Here is a 17,797-nt window from a genome sequence, read left to right as displayed (position 1 = left end):
TCTCTGTGTCTTTTTCTGCTGGTTGCTCTAGATATTACAATATGCATATTTAAGTTGTGTCTCTCCTCAAATAATTATACCATTCCCTGAATAGTTTAAGGATCTTCATTAGTATAATTCCATTAACCCTTACCATTTGTGCTATTTTTATCTAATATTTTATAATTACCTATTAAACCCCTTAATACATTGTTATTTTGGTTTTAAATAGTCAATTGTCTTTTAATGAATGAATGAATGAAATAGAAGGTTTTTATTTCTCCCAGATATTTGTGTGTCATTCTTTCCTGATGATCTAATGTCCCATCTGATAGCAGTTCCCTTTCCTTTTACTATTTTTTTGTATTAGGGATTTGCTGGAGATGAATTCTCTTTCTTATTATAGACATCTTTATTTTGCCGTCACTTTTTAAAGCATTTTTATTGTGAAATGTAACATATATACAAAAAAGCAATAAATTGTGAAGTACATTGAAATAAGTACTTATAGAACAAATTTCAGAGTTTGATATGGATTACAGTTCCACGATTTCAGGTTTTCCTTCTAGCTACCCAGGACACTGGAGACTAAAAGAAATATCAGTATAATGATTTAACATTCATATTCATTTGTTAAATCCTATCTTCTTTGTTGTAAGTCCTCTTCCTCCTTTGATCCTTCTCCCAATTTTTAGGGGTATTTGGGTTATGCCGATTCTAACTTCTTCATGTTGGAAAGAATTGTTGACGATATGGAGTAGGTAGATGGAACTAGTTGATGTTCTTTCTTGGTGAGGCTGGCCCCTCTGGGTTTCATGTCTTATTTGGCCTAGGAACCATCTGGAGGTTGTAGGTTCTGGCAAATAGTCTTAGTGCATGAAACTTTTGTAGAATCTCAGATTGAGTCCTGGGTGTTCTTTAGGGTTAACCAGGAATGGTGCTGGTTGGGGGTTGATTTTACTTTCAGTTTAGTAGGGATAATTTCACTGGATATATAAATCTGGGTTGACACTTTTTTTTACCCTTCAGCAGTTTAAAGATTTTATTCCATTGCCTTTTTTTTTTTTTTAATGCTGTGTGGTGGAGGTTACATTTCATTCTTTTTCCGTGTGACTGTCCTGTTACTGTAGCACCATTTGTTGAGGTTTATTTGTTGAGGGGGGAGTACAGAGCCAGGAATTGAATTGAACCTGGGTCTCTTGCATGGCAGGCAAGAATTCTACCATTAAAATTCCCTTGTACCCACTCCATTCTCTTTTTTTTGGTGGGGAAGGGGGAGTGCATGGATCGGGAATTGGGCCAGGAATCGAACCCAGGTCTCCCACAAGGCAGGCAAGAATTCTACCACTGAACTACCCTTGCACCTCCCTCCACTGTCTTTTGATCTCCATTTTTCTGATGAAAAGTTTACCATTGTTTGTATTTTTTGTTCCCTTGTATATGATGTGTCTTTTTTCCTGGCTTTTCTTTATCAGTTTATTTTTGGTTTTCAATGATTTTATTAAAATGTACCTGTATGTAGTTTTCTTTGCTTTTATCTTGCTTGGAATGTGTTAAACTTCTTGGACTGGTGGGTTGATGTCTTTCATTACTTTAGGAAAGTTCTTAGCTATTATCAAATATTTCTTCCACATATTTCCTTTTATCCTCTCCTTCTGGGACTACTATTACATGCAAGTGAGACCATCTGATATTGTCCCACTGATTTGGATCTAGCTTCTTTCCCCCCCACTCTTCTTCCTTCTGTTTGTATCTATGTTTGTGTACTTCTTCGTGTGTGTGCTGTATGGTCAGGGTAACATTTCATTCTTTCTCCATGTGACTATCCTGTTATTGCAGTGTCATTTGTTGAAATTTTTTTTGCAGGGGGAATTGAATGGCTGGGAATTATGTATGTATACTTTTTATTGACCAATTGATTTGTCCATTTCTATAGCTGTGTCCAATTTGCTATATTAATCCTTTCTAATGAATTCTTTATTGTTATCTTATTTTTTATTTTTAGTATGTTCATTTAGTTTTTTCATGCTTCTCTGTCTCTCCTGAAATTCCTCATTTCTTCCTACATATTTTCTACCTTTTTGCCAGTAGTGTTTTTATCATAGTTTTTTAAAGACCCTGCCTGTTAATACCAATATCTGGGCAATCTTGATTTTCCTCTCTTTATCATGGGTCACATTCTTTCCTTTTTTTTTTTCATTTTCTATCTCTTGTAATATTTAAATTATTTTCCCAGACATTCTATATACAAGAACAGCAACAATTAGAGTATATGATATTTATCTCCAGGAAGGAAAGTGCCCCTTCTTTTCACAGGTTGCTAGCTTGCGAGTTGTCAGTTTGATATGTAGTTGATCTTGGTTTGGGCTTTGTTGAAATTCTGATTTGGTTTACCATTGGCTGCGAATGTTTTAATGCAGGATCAATACTTTCCTTCTGTAGGGCTTCATGTTTGAACATTGGAGATAAACTAGAAATTTTCAGGTGTGCTTCACAACTGAGTTATTACCTCTCAGAACTTTGAGGTCCCTTCTGTTTTTATAGACTGAGCTCCAGGTTTTTGTGTTCCTAGTGAGCTCTTTTGGCTCTTAAATCCCACCTTATGTATTCTGTATCTTGGATGATCTCTTTCGTCCTTTCATCTCCACCTCTGGCCTTTGGAGAGCTCACAGTCTTATGAAGGCTTTGCAAGCCTCTGGGGTGTTCCTTTTAGCTCTCCTGCCCTGATTCCAAACCTTGGTAGTTGAAAGCTCAGATTGTTTTAAGGGGAAGTTTCTGGAAAAAAAATTTTTTTATTAGAGAAATCGTGGGTTTACAGAACAATCATGCAGAAAATACAGGTTCCCCATACAGCATCCCACCGCTATTTTTTAGCAGCAGTTACGTTTGTTGTAATTGATGATGAAAGATTGTTAAAGCAGTACTAAAGTTATTGTCTATAGTTTATGTATGGTATATTCCTGACTTACTATTCTTATTATTATTTTCATGCATGTCTTTATTACTCATCTATCCATACACTGGATAAAGAGAGTGTTTGTCACACGGTTTTTACATTCACATAGTCACATGATAAAAGCTATATAGTTTTACAATCATATCAAAGATCAAGGCTACTGGATTATAGTTCAACTGGGTTTCAGGGCTAATTGGCATAGGAATTATCTGCAGCTTTTAAGTTTATGAAAAAATAAACTTAGTAAATAAAACATTTATAGAATCTTAGATAGGGCCTAGGGTATTCTCTAGGGTTCTTAGGAATACTGTTGGTTGGAGCTTGGCATGCTGTGGCAATCTGCAATACCTGTTGAATCTTGCATAAGAGTAACCGCTAGAATGACCTCTTGGCTCCATTTCAAATCTCCTAGCCACTGAAACATTATTTTATTTCATTTCTTTTGCCCCTTTTGGTCAAGAAGGCATTCTCAATCTATACTGCCAGGACCAGACTCATCCCTAGGAGTCATGTCCCATGTTGCCAGGCAGCTTTATACCCTGTGAGTCATGTCACACAAAGTGAAGAGAGTAGTGAGTTTATTTGCAGATTTGGCTTAGAGAGAGAGGCCGCATCTGAGCGGTAAAAGAGATTCTCTGGAGGTAATTCTTAGGCATAATTATAAGTTTAGCTTTGCTGTTGCAAAAATAAGTTTGATAAGAGCAAGCCTCAAGATTGAGGACTTGGCTTATTAAATTGGGAATCCCTCATTCTTGGGCAGAATATCAGAAATTTCCCAGGTGGGAAGTTTTAGTTCCACATTTTTTTCTCCAGCCCTTCAAGCAGACTTGGCAAATATTTTTTATTTTGCGCCCAAAATACTCAGGCATGTATCAGGATAGTACATGCCTGAGTATTAAACTGTACAGAGTAACAAGATCTCATTCCTTATTCTAGGTTCTGTGTAATTAGTTTGTTTAAGTACACTGACCAGAGAGGTTAAATTAGATTGTGTGCTACAGAAAATTTAAATTTTGGACAAAATAGACATCCTTTCCTTTGGTACTACATAGAGGTTGGAGTTATAAAATACCAATAATATCATCCTTTACCCTGTATTCTGATTTATGTCAACCAGATCAGCTTCATTCATATCTCTAATTGAAGTCTGATCAATTTTTTAACTTCTTTGACAGTTGCTGTGTGGAGTACTGCTGACTTTCAGAGTTGCAGAACTCTAGCTCTGAGTCTCAGGTGTCATACAGATAACTAAAGTTCCAGGAATCCACCAGGTTATTCACGAAGAGCACAGCATCTCAGAATTTAGAAATAACTGTTAAAACTCAGAAATAATGTGACTGTGATTATGAAAACCTTGTGTCTGATGCTCCTTTTATCTACCTTATCGACAGATGAGTAAAACATATGGATTAAAAATTAATAAATAATAGGGGGAACAAATGTTAAAATAAATTTAGTAGATTGAAATGCTAGTGATCAATGAAAGGGAGGGTTAAGGGCTATAATATGTATGAATTGTTTTCTGTTTTCTTTTTATTTCTTTTTCTGAATTGATGCAAATGTTCTAAGAAATGATCATGATGATGAATATACAACTGTGTAAAGATATTTTGAGTTATTGATTATATATCAAGAATGGAGTGATCATATGGTAAAAATGTTTGTATTTACATGTGGTTAAGTTTAATAAATTAAAAAAAATTATCAAGGCCCAAGGTTTAATCATGGTTGCCATTTTGTTGAATCTTAATGGCAGTTTTTAACTCTGTATTAGAGATTAGAATATTTTTGTATATATTTCATATTTTTAATCTCCTTTCTCACTTTTTCTGTTTTATAGTGATTTGGGACTTTGTAATTATTTGTGCATTTATCATTTTATATATGATACTTTATTATGTACATGTGGAAATGTATTATTTAAATCTGTGAAAAAAAACCTCAGAAATAAATGTGACTGCTGTAAGAGCTTACTATCTAGGAACCTTTACAATGAACCTTACTGAACATTCTGTACCCCTTAATCATTGATTGCCCAATCCCTGCTCACTTTTGTTTCCTGATAGCTTAAGGTCTCGAATTCAATTCTCAAAATTTGCTTATTATAATTAGTTTATATTAGTGAGATCATAAATATTTGTCCTTTCAGTTCTGGCTTAATTTGCTTAATATTATGTCCTCAAAGTTTATTCACCTAGTTGAATACCTCATGGCTTAAGTCTTTTTTGCAGCCTCACAGTGTTCTGTCGTTATTATACACCACGGTTCACCCTTAGGTTCATGAGGCGATATATCCTTAAACCACCTCCATCCATTGCAAATAGTGAATAATGCCTCCATAAACACCCATGTGCAAATGTCTGTTCATACCCCTGTGTTCAGTTCTTCCAAATATATACCTAATAACAGGGTTGCAGGATCATATGGCACACCTATACTTAGCCTCTTATGGAACTATCATACTGCCTTCCGGGGGCTACATCATTCTGCTTCCAACAATAAATAGGTACATCTCTCTCTCTCCACATCTTCACCAGCACTTGTATCTTTCTTGTTTTGTTTTGTTTTTTTCCACAGAAGGAAGCATTTATTTGAGGTTTAACATGAAATCATACAAATAAAATTTGTATGAACACTAATCCACACCAAGGCAGAATACAAATAGCAAAGGATAAATTTAAAAAAAGAAAACTAAATGGCAGTTATATACAGTTGAACAATGTCTTGTATACTAGAAAGTCTTTTACAAAATAATCATCTTAGATAAACGGAAGCCCAATCTTCAACATGGTTCTCCAGATAGGTTACTTTAGCATTTCTTCCTGTTTTCTCCAAGGTCCTCCTCTAGTATGGCTGGTGTTCTAGTTTGCTAGCTGCCAGAATGCAATATACCAGAAACTGAATGGCTTTTAAAAGGGGTGATTTAATGAGTTGCTAGTTTACAGTTCTAAGGCCGAGAAAATGTCCCCATTACAACAAGTCTATAGAAATGTCTAATCAAAGGCATCCAGGGAAAAGATACCTTGGTTCAAGAAGGCCGATGAAGTTCAGGGTTTCTCTCTCAAGTGAGAAGGCACATGGTGAATATGGCGTCATCTGCTAGCTTTCTCTCCTGGCTTCCTATTTCGTGAAGCTCCCCGGGAGGCGTTTTCCTTCTTCATCTCCAAAGGTTGCTGGCTCATGGACTCTCTGGTTCGTGGTGCTGCAGCATTCTCTGCTCTCTCTGAGTCTCTCCGAATCCCTCTCTCCAAAATGTTTCCTCTTTTATAGGACTTCAGAAACTAATCAAGACCCACTCAGATGGGTGGAGACATGTCATCCCCTAATCCAGTTTAACAACCGTTCTTAACTAAATCTCATCAACCAGGGAGATGATCCCATCACAGTCCCAAATACACAGCATTGAATAGAGACTATTCTACCTTTAAGAAATGGGATCCATATTAAAACATGGCTTTTCTTAGGGGGCATACTTCCCTTCAAACCAGCACATTCCACCCTCTGGCCCCTGAAAAAGACATGTTTTTCCCATATACAAAATACATTAATTTCATAACAATATCAGAAGGCTTAAACCTTTCAGTAGCAATACAATGAAGTACAAAATTAAAGACAGTATAAAATCTCATCAAGTCAGTTACAGGCATGGTCTGTCCTAAGGCAAAATTCTCTCCATTTGCTCTGGACCTTTGAAAACTCACAAGTTATTTGCTGCCAACATACAAAGGAGGAACATTCATAGGATATATATATATACATTTCCATAGGGAGGAAGGACCCTGTAGGGGTCACCGGACCCATACAGTTTCGAAAACCTGCAGGGCAAAGTCCATTAGATTTCAAAGTCTGAGACTCATTTATCCTCAGGGCTTTAGAAAGTGGCAGTCCCACCCTTTCCAAATGCCTACGCCTGCCTCTCTCTGAATGCAACCTTGGGGGATATTGGGGAGACCACCTTTCTCTCGGCTCCACCCTCTCCAAGCATTGGGGCCGCACCCGGGCTCTCTGCCATCTCCGGGGCACACGCTCAGCCCCTCCATGTGGTGGCAGCCAGGCTCTCCCCCAACCCCAAGAAACGTGCTTCACCCTCTCCACGGGCTTGGGTGGGTCCACTCTCCTGGCCCGAGGCTTCCTGACTTCAGACCTCAGCCTCCACGGTTTTGCCTCTGCAGTTATTTTTCCTCCAATGTGTCCCTTCTCTGAACCCCTCAGTCCAGACTGGCAGCAGCTCTGTTTATACAGGTCCCACAGCACTCTCGTTGGCTTTCTATGCAGTAGCCTTGGATCATGCCCATTAGACATAAGGAGTTTCCACAAATCTTTCCTGGATAACTCCATGTCTGATCCTGACTTTCTCTGAAATGGCTGGCTAGTTCCACATTTGGTTAAATCCACATTATACTCTGTAGTCTCCCTTTCTGTAGGCCCAGAATTTTCTAGGACATCAATTTCTGGTTTCTTTGTACCCAAGAGTTCACTTTTCAGCTTATCTCTTTCCTGTCGCATTTCACTATAAGCTGCAAGGAGACACCAGGCTGCACTTGCCACATTTAATTTGGAGATCTCTTCTGCTAAATATCCAAGTTCATGGCTTTTAAAATCTGCCTTCCAGCCAAAACTACCAGTCAATTTTGCCAGATTATCTGCCATTTTAAAACAAGGATCGCCTTCCTTCCAGTCTACAATAACACGTGCCTCATTTCTTTCTAAGGCCTCATCAGAGGTATCTTTAGAGTCCACATTTCTACCAACAGTCTCTCCAAAGTATTCTAGGCCTTCTCTATCAAGCTTCCCACAACTCTTCCAAAATCTTCCCTTTACCCATTTAAAAAGCTGTTCCAACATGTTTGGTATTTGCAAACTGCAGCAGCAGCACCCCACTCCTGGTACCAAAGTCTGTTCTAGTTTGCTAGCTGCCAGAATGCAATATACCAGAAACTGAATGGCTTTTAAAACATGGCTTTTCTTAGGGGGCATACGTCCCTTCAAACCAGCACAGCTGGTAATTGTTTTGGTGATTGCCACCCACTCAAGATGCCTTGCCATATGTGCTCTGTTGGTCTCTATAGTCTGCATATCTTTGTTCATCTCTATGGTTCCCACAGTTATACTGAATATAATCATATCCACTATGGTTCTGATCACCACTAGAGGCACTATTGTAATTACCATGTCCTTGATCGTGATAGTTAATGATAGTTATTATTAGTCCTTGGTTCCAGTTTTGGCTCTGACCTCGTCCACGACCTCAAGTACCAGCTCATCTAGTAGTTGCAGCTTCTGTTCTTCCTTTCTGTTGTTGCTGTTGCTGCCTATATACCTCTTCAGGTTGTGCAACTTTGATTTCACACTTCCCAGAACCAATTTGATGATATCTGCTTTCAAATAATTTCTTACTGGTTCTTCGTCTATTTATGTGATAAAACAAAATCCCCTTCTTTCATTTGTTTTTGTATCCATGGAAAGTTCAGTATTTCCAGTCTCTCCAAATGCTCCAAAATATTCTTTCATTTGCTTTTTAGAAGTATCTTGACTCAGCCCATGTGCAAAAACTTGTTTCGGGGGGTTGTTTTCCTTTTAAAAGCCTTCACCCTTTTGAGTCTATCAGTTTGCCATCCAGTTTGTGTCCTTTCAGTTCAAAACCCTTATCAAAAATACCAGCATCTTTGAAAATCACAAATACAGATCCTCTTGGTCTTCCAGTGACTGGATCTGTTTTAATTCTGCAGTCTGCACCCTCTCCAAATGGAGACAGGTAGTCAGATCTCTCTTGCTTATATCCCACTCAAGCCTCCAATAAACATTCTACTGATTCTTGCTCGCATTAATCTTGGGTCCCTCTGTGAACCCATTCATATACTCCATGGTGGCAGAGTTGATGGCACGGGGCTGCTGGCACACAGTCTGAGTCCGGGTATCACCAGCCACAGAGTGTTGTATCTTTCCATTTATTTTTTAAACAGTTTTATTCACATACCATAAATCCATCCTAAGTATATGATCAATAGCTTCCGGTGTAATCACATAGTTATGCATTCCCCACCACAATCTATATGAGAACATTTCCATTCCTTCCACAAAGAAAGAAAAGAAAGGAAAAAAAAAAAAGAGAGATAACAACAACAGTGCACCCCTTCCTTATATCTCCCTCTTACTGACATTTAGCTTTGGTATATTGCCTTTCTTACACTTAATGAAAGAATATTACAAGGAGAGGTATTATTATATCGCTGCCGGAAAGCAATATACCAGAAATGGAACGGCTCTTAAAAAGGGGAATTTGTTAAGTTGCAAGTTTATAGTTCTAAGTCCATGAAAATGTCCCAATTAAAGGAAGTCAATAAAAGTGTCCAATCTAAGGCATCCAGGCAAAGATACCTTGGTTCAAGAAGGCCAATGATGTTCAGGGTTTCTCAGTTGGAAAGGCACATGGTGAACATGTGCATCTGCTTGCTTTCTCTCCAGGCTTCTTGTTTCATGAAGCTCCCCCAGGGGCATTTTCCTTCATCTCCTAAGGTCTCTGGCTATATGGGCTCTGTTGCTCTCTCCAGAATGTTTCCTTTTAAAGGATTCTGGTAAGCTAAGCAAGACCCACCTGGAATGGGTGGAGTCACATCTCCCTCTAATCAAAGGTTAATACTCAAAATTGGGCGTGTCACATCTCCATGGATCTAATCTAATCAAGTTTCCAACCTACAGTGCTGAATTAGGCATTAAAAGAAACGGCTGCCACCACAAGATGGATCAGGATTAAAATGTGACTTTTCTACAGTTTATAATCCTTTCAAACTGGCATAGGAGGTTTCTCAGGACTCCTCTCCTCCTGACTATGTTGATTAATCCTCAGTACTCACAGTGGACTATCAAGTTATTGAATGGGTTAAAAGTCTCTCTGTGATTGGACTCCTTAAAATTCTGATTTTTGATGCCAGCCTACACATGGCTATTAAAAGTTCAGATGGTTTCTTTTTACAAAATCTGTGCAGAATCCTTCTCTTCCTGCTGTTTCCCACAGATGAAAGCAACTATAGGTCTTTGCCCTCCTATTGAGGACTCATCACTTTCTAGAATTAGTTTGTTTAGATTTCTTTGTTCCCTGAATTTTTTGATGACTTTTTTTTAAGTTTGATTTTGTAGCTCTCTGGCTTGTTTGGTTTGTTAAAAGGAGAGAAATTATTTTTTGCAGCTTTCTATAGATGAAGTGTAATCAGAGCTCCTAAAGTGTTTCCTTTCATATTTGTTTTTCAGGTTAATATATTTTGGTGGTTATGGGTGTAGGAGACATAATGAACTCCAAGACTGTTTTGATGTTCATGATGCATCTTGGGTAAGCGTAATCACTGTTTACATTTTCTCTAATTTATAGCCTTCAAGTAAAAAGACATAATGATTCCAGTCTTTCTCATTTAAAGGACCTACCAATTTGCCATAGGTGATAACATAAAAAAAAGTGTTTCTTCTCTTTTAGATTTATTTTTGTTGACAAATCTTCACACATGCAGTCCATACATGGTGTACAACCAGTGGCTCACAATATCATCACATAGTTGTATATTCATCAACATGATCATTTTAGAACATTTCCATCACTCCAGAAAAAAAATAAAAAGGAAAAACTCATACATGCCATACCTCTTACCCCTGCCTCTCATTGACTACTAGTATTTCAATCTACACAATTTATTTTACCCCTGATCCCCCCATTATTTATTTATTTTTTATCCACATTTTTTGCTCATCTGTCCATATCCTGGATAAAAGAAGCACCAGACACGAGGTTTTCACAATCACACAATCACATTGTAAAAGCTATATCTTTATACAGTTGTCTTCAGGAATCAAGTTACTGGAACACAGCTCAATAGTTTCAGGTACTGCCCTCCAGCCTCTCCAATATGCCATAAACTAAAAAGGGATATCTATGTAATGCATAAGAATAACCTCCAGGATAGCCTCTCAATTCTGTTTGAAATTTCTTAGCCACTGAAACTTTATTTTGTCTCATTTTTCTCTTCCCCCTTTTGGTCAAGAAGGCTTTCTCAATCCCATGATGCCAAGGTCCCAGCTCATCCTGGGAATTCTGTCCCACTTTGCCAGGGAGACTTACACCCCTGGGAGTCACGTCTCATATAGCAGGGAGGGCAGTGAGTTCATCTCTTTCTTCTCTTCAGAAATTTATCTAGTTGGAGATTTTTGGCTTCATAGCAACAGGCAGAGTAATCTCCTTTCTTCATTAATCACTTTTAGTTGCTTCTTTTATAGAAACAAATAGAGGCATCAGGACAACTCAGAAAAATTTTGTTCATATATAGCCATGAGGTGTATTACCTACATATACCTTCTTTTGAATACATCCACCAGAACTACTTGTTGCTCAGATTGGCCTCTCTCACTCTGTGAATGAGTTGGTAGTAATATTAACTTCCCTAATTATTCTTACTGGATAGAAAAGAAACTATTATTAATGAATAACATCATGAATTTCAAAAATGAAATATTGTTAAAACCAGCAAGCCTACCACTAAGATGTATGGTAACGCTTTTCAATTTTACTTTCTACTGGTATATATTATTATTATTATACATTGTAAATACATATGTACCAGTTAGTATATCTCTTTTCATTGGGCATTTTTTTTTAAATCTTCATATTTCTACATGGTCTTTGAGTTTTTAGAATGAAATAGCTTTAAATACTTGTAATTTAAAGTATTACAGATAATTTTCAGAAAATTTAACTTATTAATTATTTCTGAATCATTTTTAACTCATTGGTAAAATCAGTTACTTTTTCCTGGTATAGTGAATTTAAGTAAATGAACATCCCCTGAAGTTTCTGGAGTGAAAGTAGATTTTTTTGGTATAGTTTCTAAACTAAATTGACTTGTTTGACAAGTCTTGACAGAAATAAGTGATATATTTCTGACATAGGGCAAAATTGCAAGTTGATCAGGTCAGGATTAAGGTAATTCAGAATATACGGTTAAGGAAGACATTGCCTGTATTTCAGACCTTCACCTACTCTTTAAGACCAAAGAAAGAAAGTTTTGTTAGGTCCAGAGCCTAAATTTTCTGTAGTACATAATCTGTCTCAACCTATCTGGATAGATCATTTAAATAATCCAAACACAAGGTACCCAGAATAAGAATGAGAGCCTTTAATCCTATAATTCTTAATGTAATACCTGGATACATCCAGAGTATATTATTCAGATAATCAAAAAGTATTGGCAAAGTCCTTTGAGGGACAGGAGAAAAATTATAGAACTATTAAATTTTACCACCAGGGAAACCCCACATACTGTGCCAAACATTAGGAACATCCAAATTGATAGGCCAAACTCTTGATCCCGAGTCTTACCCTTGTGAAGCTTAAGTATGTAGCACAGAAACTAAGCCTACCTATAGGTATACCTAAGAGTCATCTCTAGAGGATCTCTTTTGTTGCTCAGATGTGGCCTTTCTCTCTTAAGCCAAACTCTGCAAATAACACCATTGCCTTCCCCCCTACATGGGACATGACATCCAGGGATGATGGTCTTATGGTGTGGGAGGTGATCCCCAGGGATGACCCTGGCTCTGACACCATGTGATCAGCAGTGCCATCCTGACAAAAAGGGGAAAAAGAAATGTCACAAGTAAGGTATCAGTGACTGAGAGAGTTCAAATAGAGTTGAGAGGCTACACTGGAGGTGACTCTTATGTATGCTTCAGTTAGACATTGCTACCTATCTTAACTTGCCAAATCCCAACTAAAACCATTCTTGCCAATCTTAAAGAATATCTAGGACATTAGATAAGGTTCTACAAAGGTTCCATTCACTAGGGTAACTTTCCAAAACCTACAATCTCCAGATGGGTCCCTGCAGAGGAATAGCCTCTTCAGAACATCAACTAGTTCCATCCCGCTATCCCATATTATAGACATCTCCTTCCAACATGAAAATGTTAGAATGAGTATAGCCCAAATACCCCTAAAGAGTGGGAGAAAGATCAAAGGTGATATTGGAGTTAAACAGAGAATGTTGGGTTTAACAAATGAATATGAGTGCTGAATCATTATACTGATATTTCTTTTAGCCTTCAGTACTTTAAAGCAGTTAGAAATAAAAACCTAAAATTGTGGAGTTGTAACCAATACCATATCTGAAATCTGTTGCACTGTGCTTTGAATTTATTGCTTTTATGTATATATGTTATTTAAAGAATAGGAGGTTATGTAGATAGCTTGATAGAACACCATAAGTACTTGGAATCTTGGGTAGGACATGGGGTTTTGTTGGTTTGTCCAGAGTGATGCCCTGATGAATCCCAGAGTGATTCAGTCAGTGAGTGGAAAAGTATTTGCAAAGTCCCCTTCAGGGAATGGTGAGAACGGGGAGAAGTTCAGCTTCCCCAAGTTGAATTCTTGATATTCTCACAAGCAGTGTGGACAACCAAAGCTATAGGCTGAGCCCCCAGTTTTGGGGTTTATTCATATGTAACTTAACCCCACAAAGGATAGCTCAAGTCTACTTAAAATTTAGGCCTAAGAGTCACCCTCAAGAGAGCCTCTTTTGTTGCTCAGATGTGACCTCTCTCTCCAGCCAACACAACAAGCAAACTCACCACCCTCCCCCCTGTCTACGTGGGACATGACTCCTAGGGCTGTGGACCTTCCTGGCAACGTGGGACAGAAATCCTAGAATGAGCTGAGACTCAGCATCAAGGGATTGAGAAGACCTTCTCGACCAAAAGGGGGAAGAGTGAAATGAGACAAAGTGTCAATGGCTGAGAGATTCCAGACAGAGTCGAGAGGTTATCCTGGAGGTTATTCTTATGCATTAAGTAGATATCACCTTGTTAGTCAAGATGTAATGGAGAGGCTGGAGGGAACTGCCTGAAAATGTAGAGCTGTGTTTCTGTAGCCATGTTTCTTGAAGATGATTGAATAATGATATAGCTTTTACAATGTGACTGTGTGATTATGAAAACCTTGTGTCTGATGCTTCTTTTATCTACCTTGTCAACAGACGAGTAGAACATATGGAATAAAAATAAATAATAGGGGGAACAAATATTAAAATAAATTTAGTTTGAAATGCTAGTAATCAATGAAAGGGAGGGGTAAGGGGTATGGTATGTATAATCTTTTTTTTTTCTGTTTTCGTTTTATTTCTTTTTCTGAATTGATGCATATGTTCTAAGAAATGATGAATATGCAACTAAGTGATGATATTGTGAATTACTGATTATATATGTAGAACAGAATGATCACGTTAATGTTTTAGTTCGTTTGTTGTCAATTTTTTTTAATTAATAAATTAAAAACAAAAGAATAGGAGGAGCATAACAGAGAAGGTAGGATTTAACAAATCATTATGATTGCTGAATCACTATACTGATATTTCTGTTCGTTTCCAGTGCCTTGGTGAAGCTAGAAGAAAAAATGAAAAATCGTGGAAATGTAACCCAAACCAAACTTTAAAATATATCCCATAACTACATGTTAAAATGTACTTGGAAATTTATTGCTTTTTTGCATATATGTTATATTTTACAATTAAAAACATTGATAAGCAAACAGAACAAAATAGGCATACAAGTAAGTTAGAGTAGTGATAGGGGATTTACAATATAAGTGCCATATCTCTGCCTGGTTGAGAGTTTTGTTTCTTAAAAGGTGAAAAAACAAAACAGACAAAAATAATGAGCAAGAAGAAGACGTTTGGCCTAGAAGGAGAAATTGATTGATGAAATAGAAATGATTGAAACTTTTTAGAAAAAGATACTAAACTTTAAGGCCCCCTAAAGTTTATTTATACAAAGATTATGAATTCTGGGCGTGTTCTTAAGGCAAACAGATTTCAACATAAATATCATTTTATTCTGCAATTTGAAAAGAACAGTCCTTGAGAAAATTTGAAGATGGGCAACACACAAAATTCTTACTCACTGTAAATGATTATTATGAGAAGAAAAGTTGCCTGGTGATTTTCTACTGATCTGGAGACCATACTTTATGAACTACTGGTGAACGTGTCAGCTTTATGATTATGGTATAACATTTAACTCATTTAGGTATAAAGGTGCCTATTATTTCAACAGTAAATATGTGACAAACTATAATAATAATTTAAAATTATAAAAGGCTTAAATAATTTCTGTTTTAGGAAGAGCAGATATTCTGGGGATGGCATAATGATGTCCATGTATTTGACACAAAGACATGGACTTGGTTTCAACCAAAAATTAAAGTGAGTATTATAAAAAGTTACCTTTATATTCTTTGATACTTTAACTTATTTGGATTTTAGTAATAGGGTTTGAATTTTTTTTTAATCACATCTTTTTTCTTCAGATAAGTGAAGGTTTTCTAGAAGAGATCGTTTCAAAAGGTGCCATCATCATTATTTTACCCAGAAGTATCATACCCTGATTTAATGAAAGTTTTTTAAAATTCCTTTTATAACAAAATTCTGAGATTTTAAAAAGCCCGTGTATCACGAACTGTTGAAATCAGTTACATGCAGTTATATGCATGACAAAAATATATTGTCAGGATTCTTTTATTTGCTAGTGACCAAACAGAAACTCAAAGTATTTTAAGCAGAAATGAATTCTGAAAGCTGGAAAACATATTGGAGTGCCTCACAGTGAAAGGAGGCACTGTCATGACCAGGGCCTCAAATTGGAGCAAGTTTCTCACTACGATCATAATACTTCCATCTCTCTTTGCCTGCATGTGCTCACATCATTTTTTTTTTTTTTTTTTTTTTTTAACTACAGTCAGCTGGTTCATTTCTCAGGGAGTGTTGCCCTGGCTTCACAAGCAGTTCTTTCTATTGGTGCTGCATTCCCTGTACTAGAAAAGAGCTCTGGCTCTACTTGGGTTATATGCCCATCTCCTTACATCAGTCCCTGTTGCCATGGGGATGACAGGCAGGCCAGAGTGACAAGAGGTAGAATATTGTGACTGTTAAACACACAAAACTTGCACAGAATAGAATGCTGTGCAGGCAGAAAAAACACTGTATAATGCATAAATGACTAAAATTTTTTGCATTCCAACATCTGTGAGGGCAGTGAAGTGAGGCGCTATGCAAAATAGTAAGTATTATAAAGACTGACCCTTCTCAGCATCCTTTTTCCAGGCAGTGAATTTCAGGTTTCCAGTTCTCTTCTGAACTGGAATTTCTAATTTTCTTCACCCCATTTCTAATTTTAGAATTTACTAAACATTAGTCATTTATACTTGCTGATTGAATCTTCCTTCAACCAGCATTTGAATTTTAACATTTGTGTCTTTATTAGTAAAATAAAAGGATTTTACTTCCATTAAAATAATTTTATGTCAGCCAGCAGAAAAATAGTGAGACTGCATCTTCTGAAACTAGATCTAGATCTCTTTCAGTTCCTTTAATCCTCTACATCTTTAGAGAATAAGCAAGTATCTAGGGCTCTTGAAGGCATATTTTTAGAATGTTCACCTGAGAATAAAGGAGCTGAAGAAGTTTCTAATCAGTTCTTTGGGCTTCAGGTCTTTCCCTGCCTCCTTTCCTCTCTCGCCTTAATGCATTTCTTCCCTTCTTTGCTTCCAACACTTTTACAGGCACATGACACTATTTTACTTAGTATTTAACAGTATTTTCACTATAATTTCCCTAATGATGTCTTTAAATAAATTCTATGTTGCTTATATATGAAAATTTTTCTGATATGATTGCAGCTGGTATCCATTCTCTTTATTTTTCAGAGATGCCCTTCAATTACTTCATTATTCCCAGATATCTGCATCCAAAGGCAAGGCAGTATGGTAGACAGGTGTTGAAGTTGAGAAAACTGGGTTTGCCTTCTAATTGTACCTTAAAAGAGCTGTATATTTTAGATGAAGACATTCAGTGTTTCATCTGTAAAATCATAGGGTTGACTGTTTTTCTACAGTGGATTTTTGCCCTGCTCAGAACAACAGTAATAGTAGGGAGCGTTCATTATTTTCAGTATTTAAAAAACCTAATATACATTGTGTATTCCTTGTACAATTAGGCACACAGGCTAATGAAAATATAATTTGTTTTTGTTTGGGATTATATTGACTCAGTTTATTCAGAAGCTTTGTATTTGATAATTTTAAAAGGATAAATTGAATAATTTTTCATAATAAATGTGGTATGTATGGTAGGCAGACTTTTTCCAAATTTTTAGATCAGGGTGGTCTAATAACAAAACATTTGTTTTACTGGAATGATTCTCATTAATTTAAGTGTTACATAGATAATGTCTTAATTATTTCATACAATGAAGCCCTCAGCACAGTTATCCTGAAAGGTTGAGGACGTTATGATAGTAGATAGAGCCTAAATTTCCTGTGCCCACTTTCAGTGACCATGGAGCTGAAAAACTGTTTTTTTCAGAATTTGGAATGAAAAAACATACATATTGATTCTCGACATGATTAGATGGAAATTATGCAGAGTCTTCCTTCAAATCGTATTCATCATCTATCCATTATACCTTTCTTTTCCCACCAATTAAAGACTTCTCTGAATCAAAGATCTCCTATATTTACTCAAAAAACTAAAGTACAGAAAAGGGTTATCGTTAAAGTTAAGAGTTTTAGTAAGAGTTTAGTAAGTTACTGTTTGATTTAAGTCAAGAGTAAAGTTCCTATTGTGGAATTTGAAGCACCATATTTTAGGGAGCAGATTAAATTTTTTAGTGTGTATGAAATTATCATACAGTATACTGCTCACTCATAATATTAGCCATGTATGTGGGTGTGACAGGGTGTGTGTGTGGGTGTGTGGGTGTGTGTGTGTGTGTGTGTGAGAGAGAGAGAGAGAGAATCGTTTTAAATTTGACTTTTTAAAATATTTCAAGCTA

General features: G+C 36.7%; 1 protein-coding gene across 10 annotated transcripts in view; it reads left to right on the top strand.

Annotated features, from left to right (window-relative positions):
* KLHDC1 (kelch domain containing 1) overlaps window positions 1–17,797 on the top strand; it is a 130,327-nt gene that overhangs the window by 64,446 nt on the left and 48,084 nt on the right. For all 10 annotated transcript variants that reach the window (XM_077126824.1, XM_077126827.1, XM_077126830.1 and 7 more), the window contains 2 exons: window positions 10,184–10,262; window positions 15,088–15,171. In XM_077126824.1, the coding sequence (XP_076982939.1) occupies window positions 10,184–10,262; window positions 15,088–15,171 (163 nt within the window). The remainder of the gene's footprint in view (window positions 1–10,183; window positions 10,263–15,087; window positions 15,172–17,797) is intronic.

This window comes from Tamandua tetradactyla, chromosome 14 (assembly GCF_023851605.1).
Source record: "Tamandua tetradactyla isolate mTamTet1 chromosome 14, mTamTet1.pri, whole genome shotgun sequence".
In the NCBI taxonomy this organism is placed as follows: Eukaryota; Metazoa; Chordata; class Mammalia; order Pilosa; family Myrmecophagidae; genus Tamandua; species Tamandua tetradactyla.
Note: the sequence above shows the minus strand (reverse complement) of the source record. Positions and strands in the feature narration are given on the sequence as shown.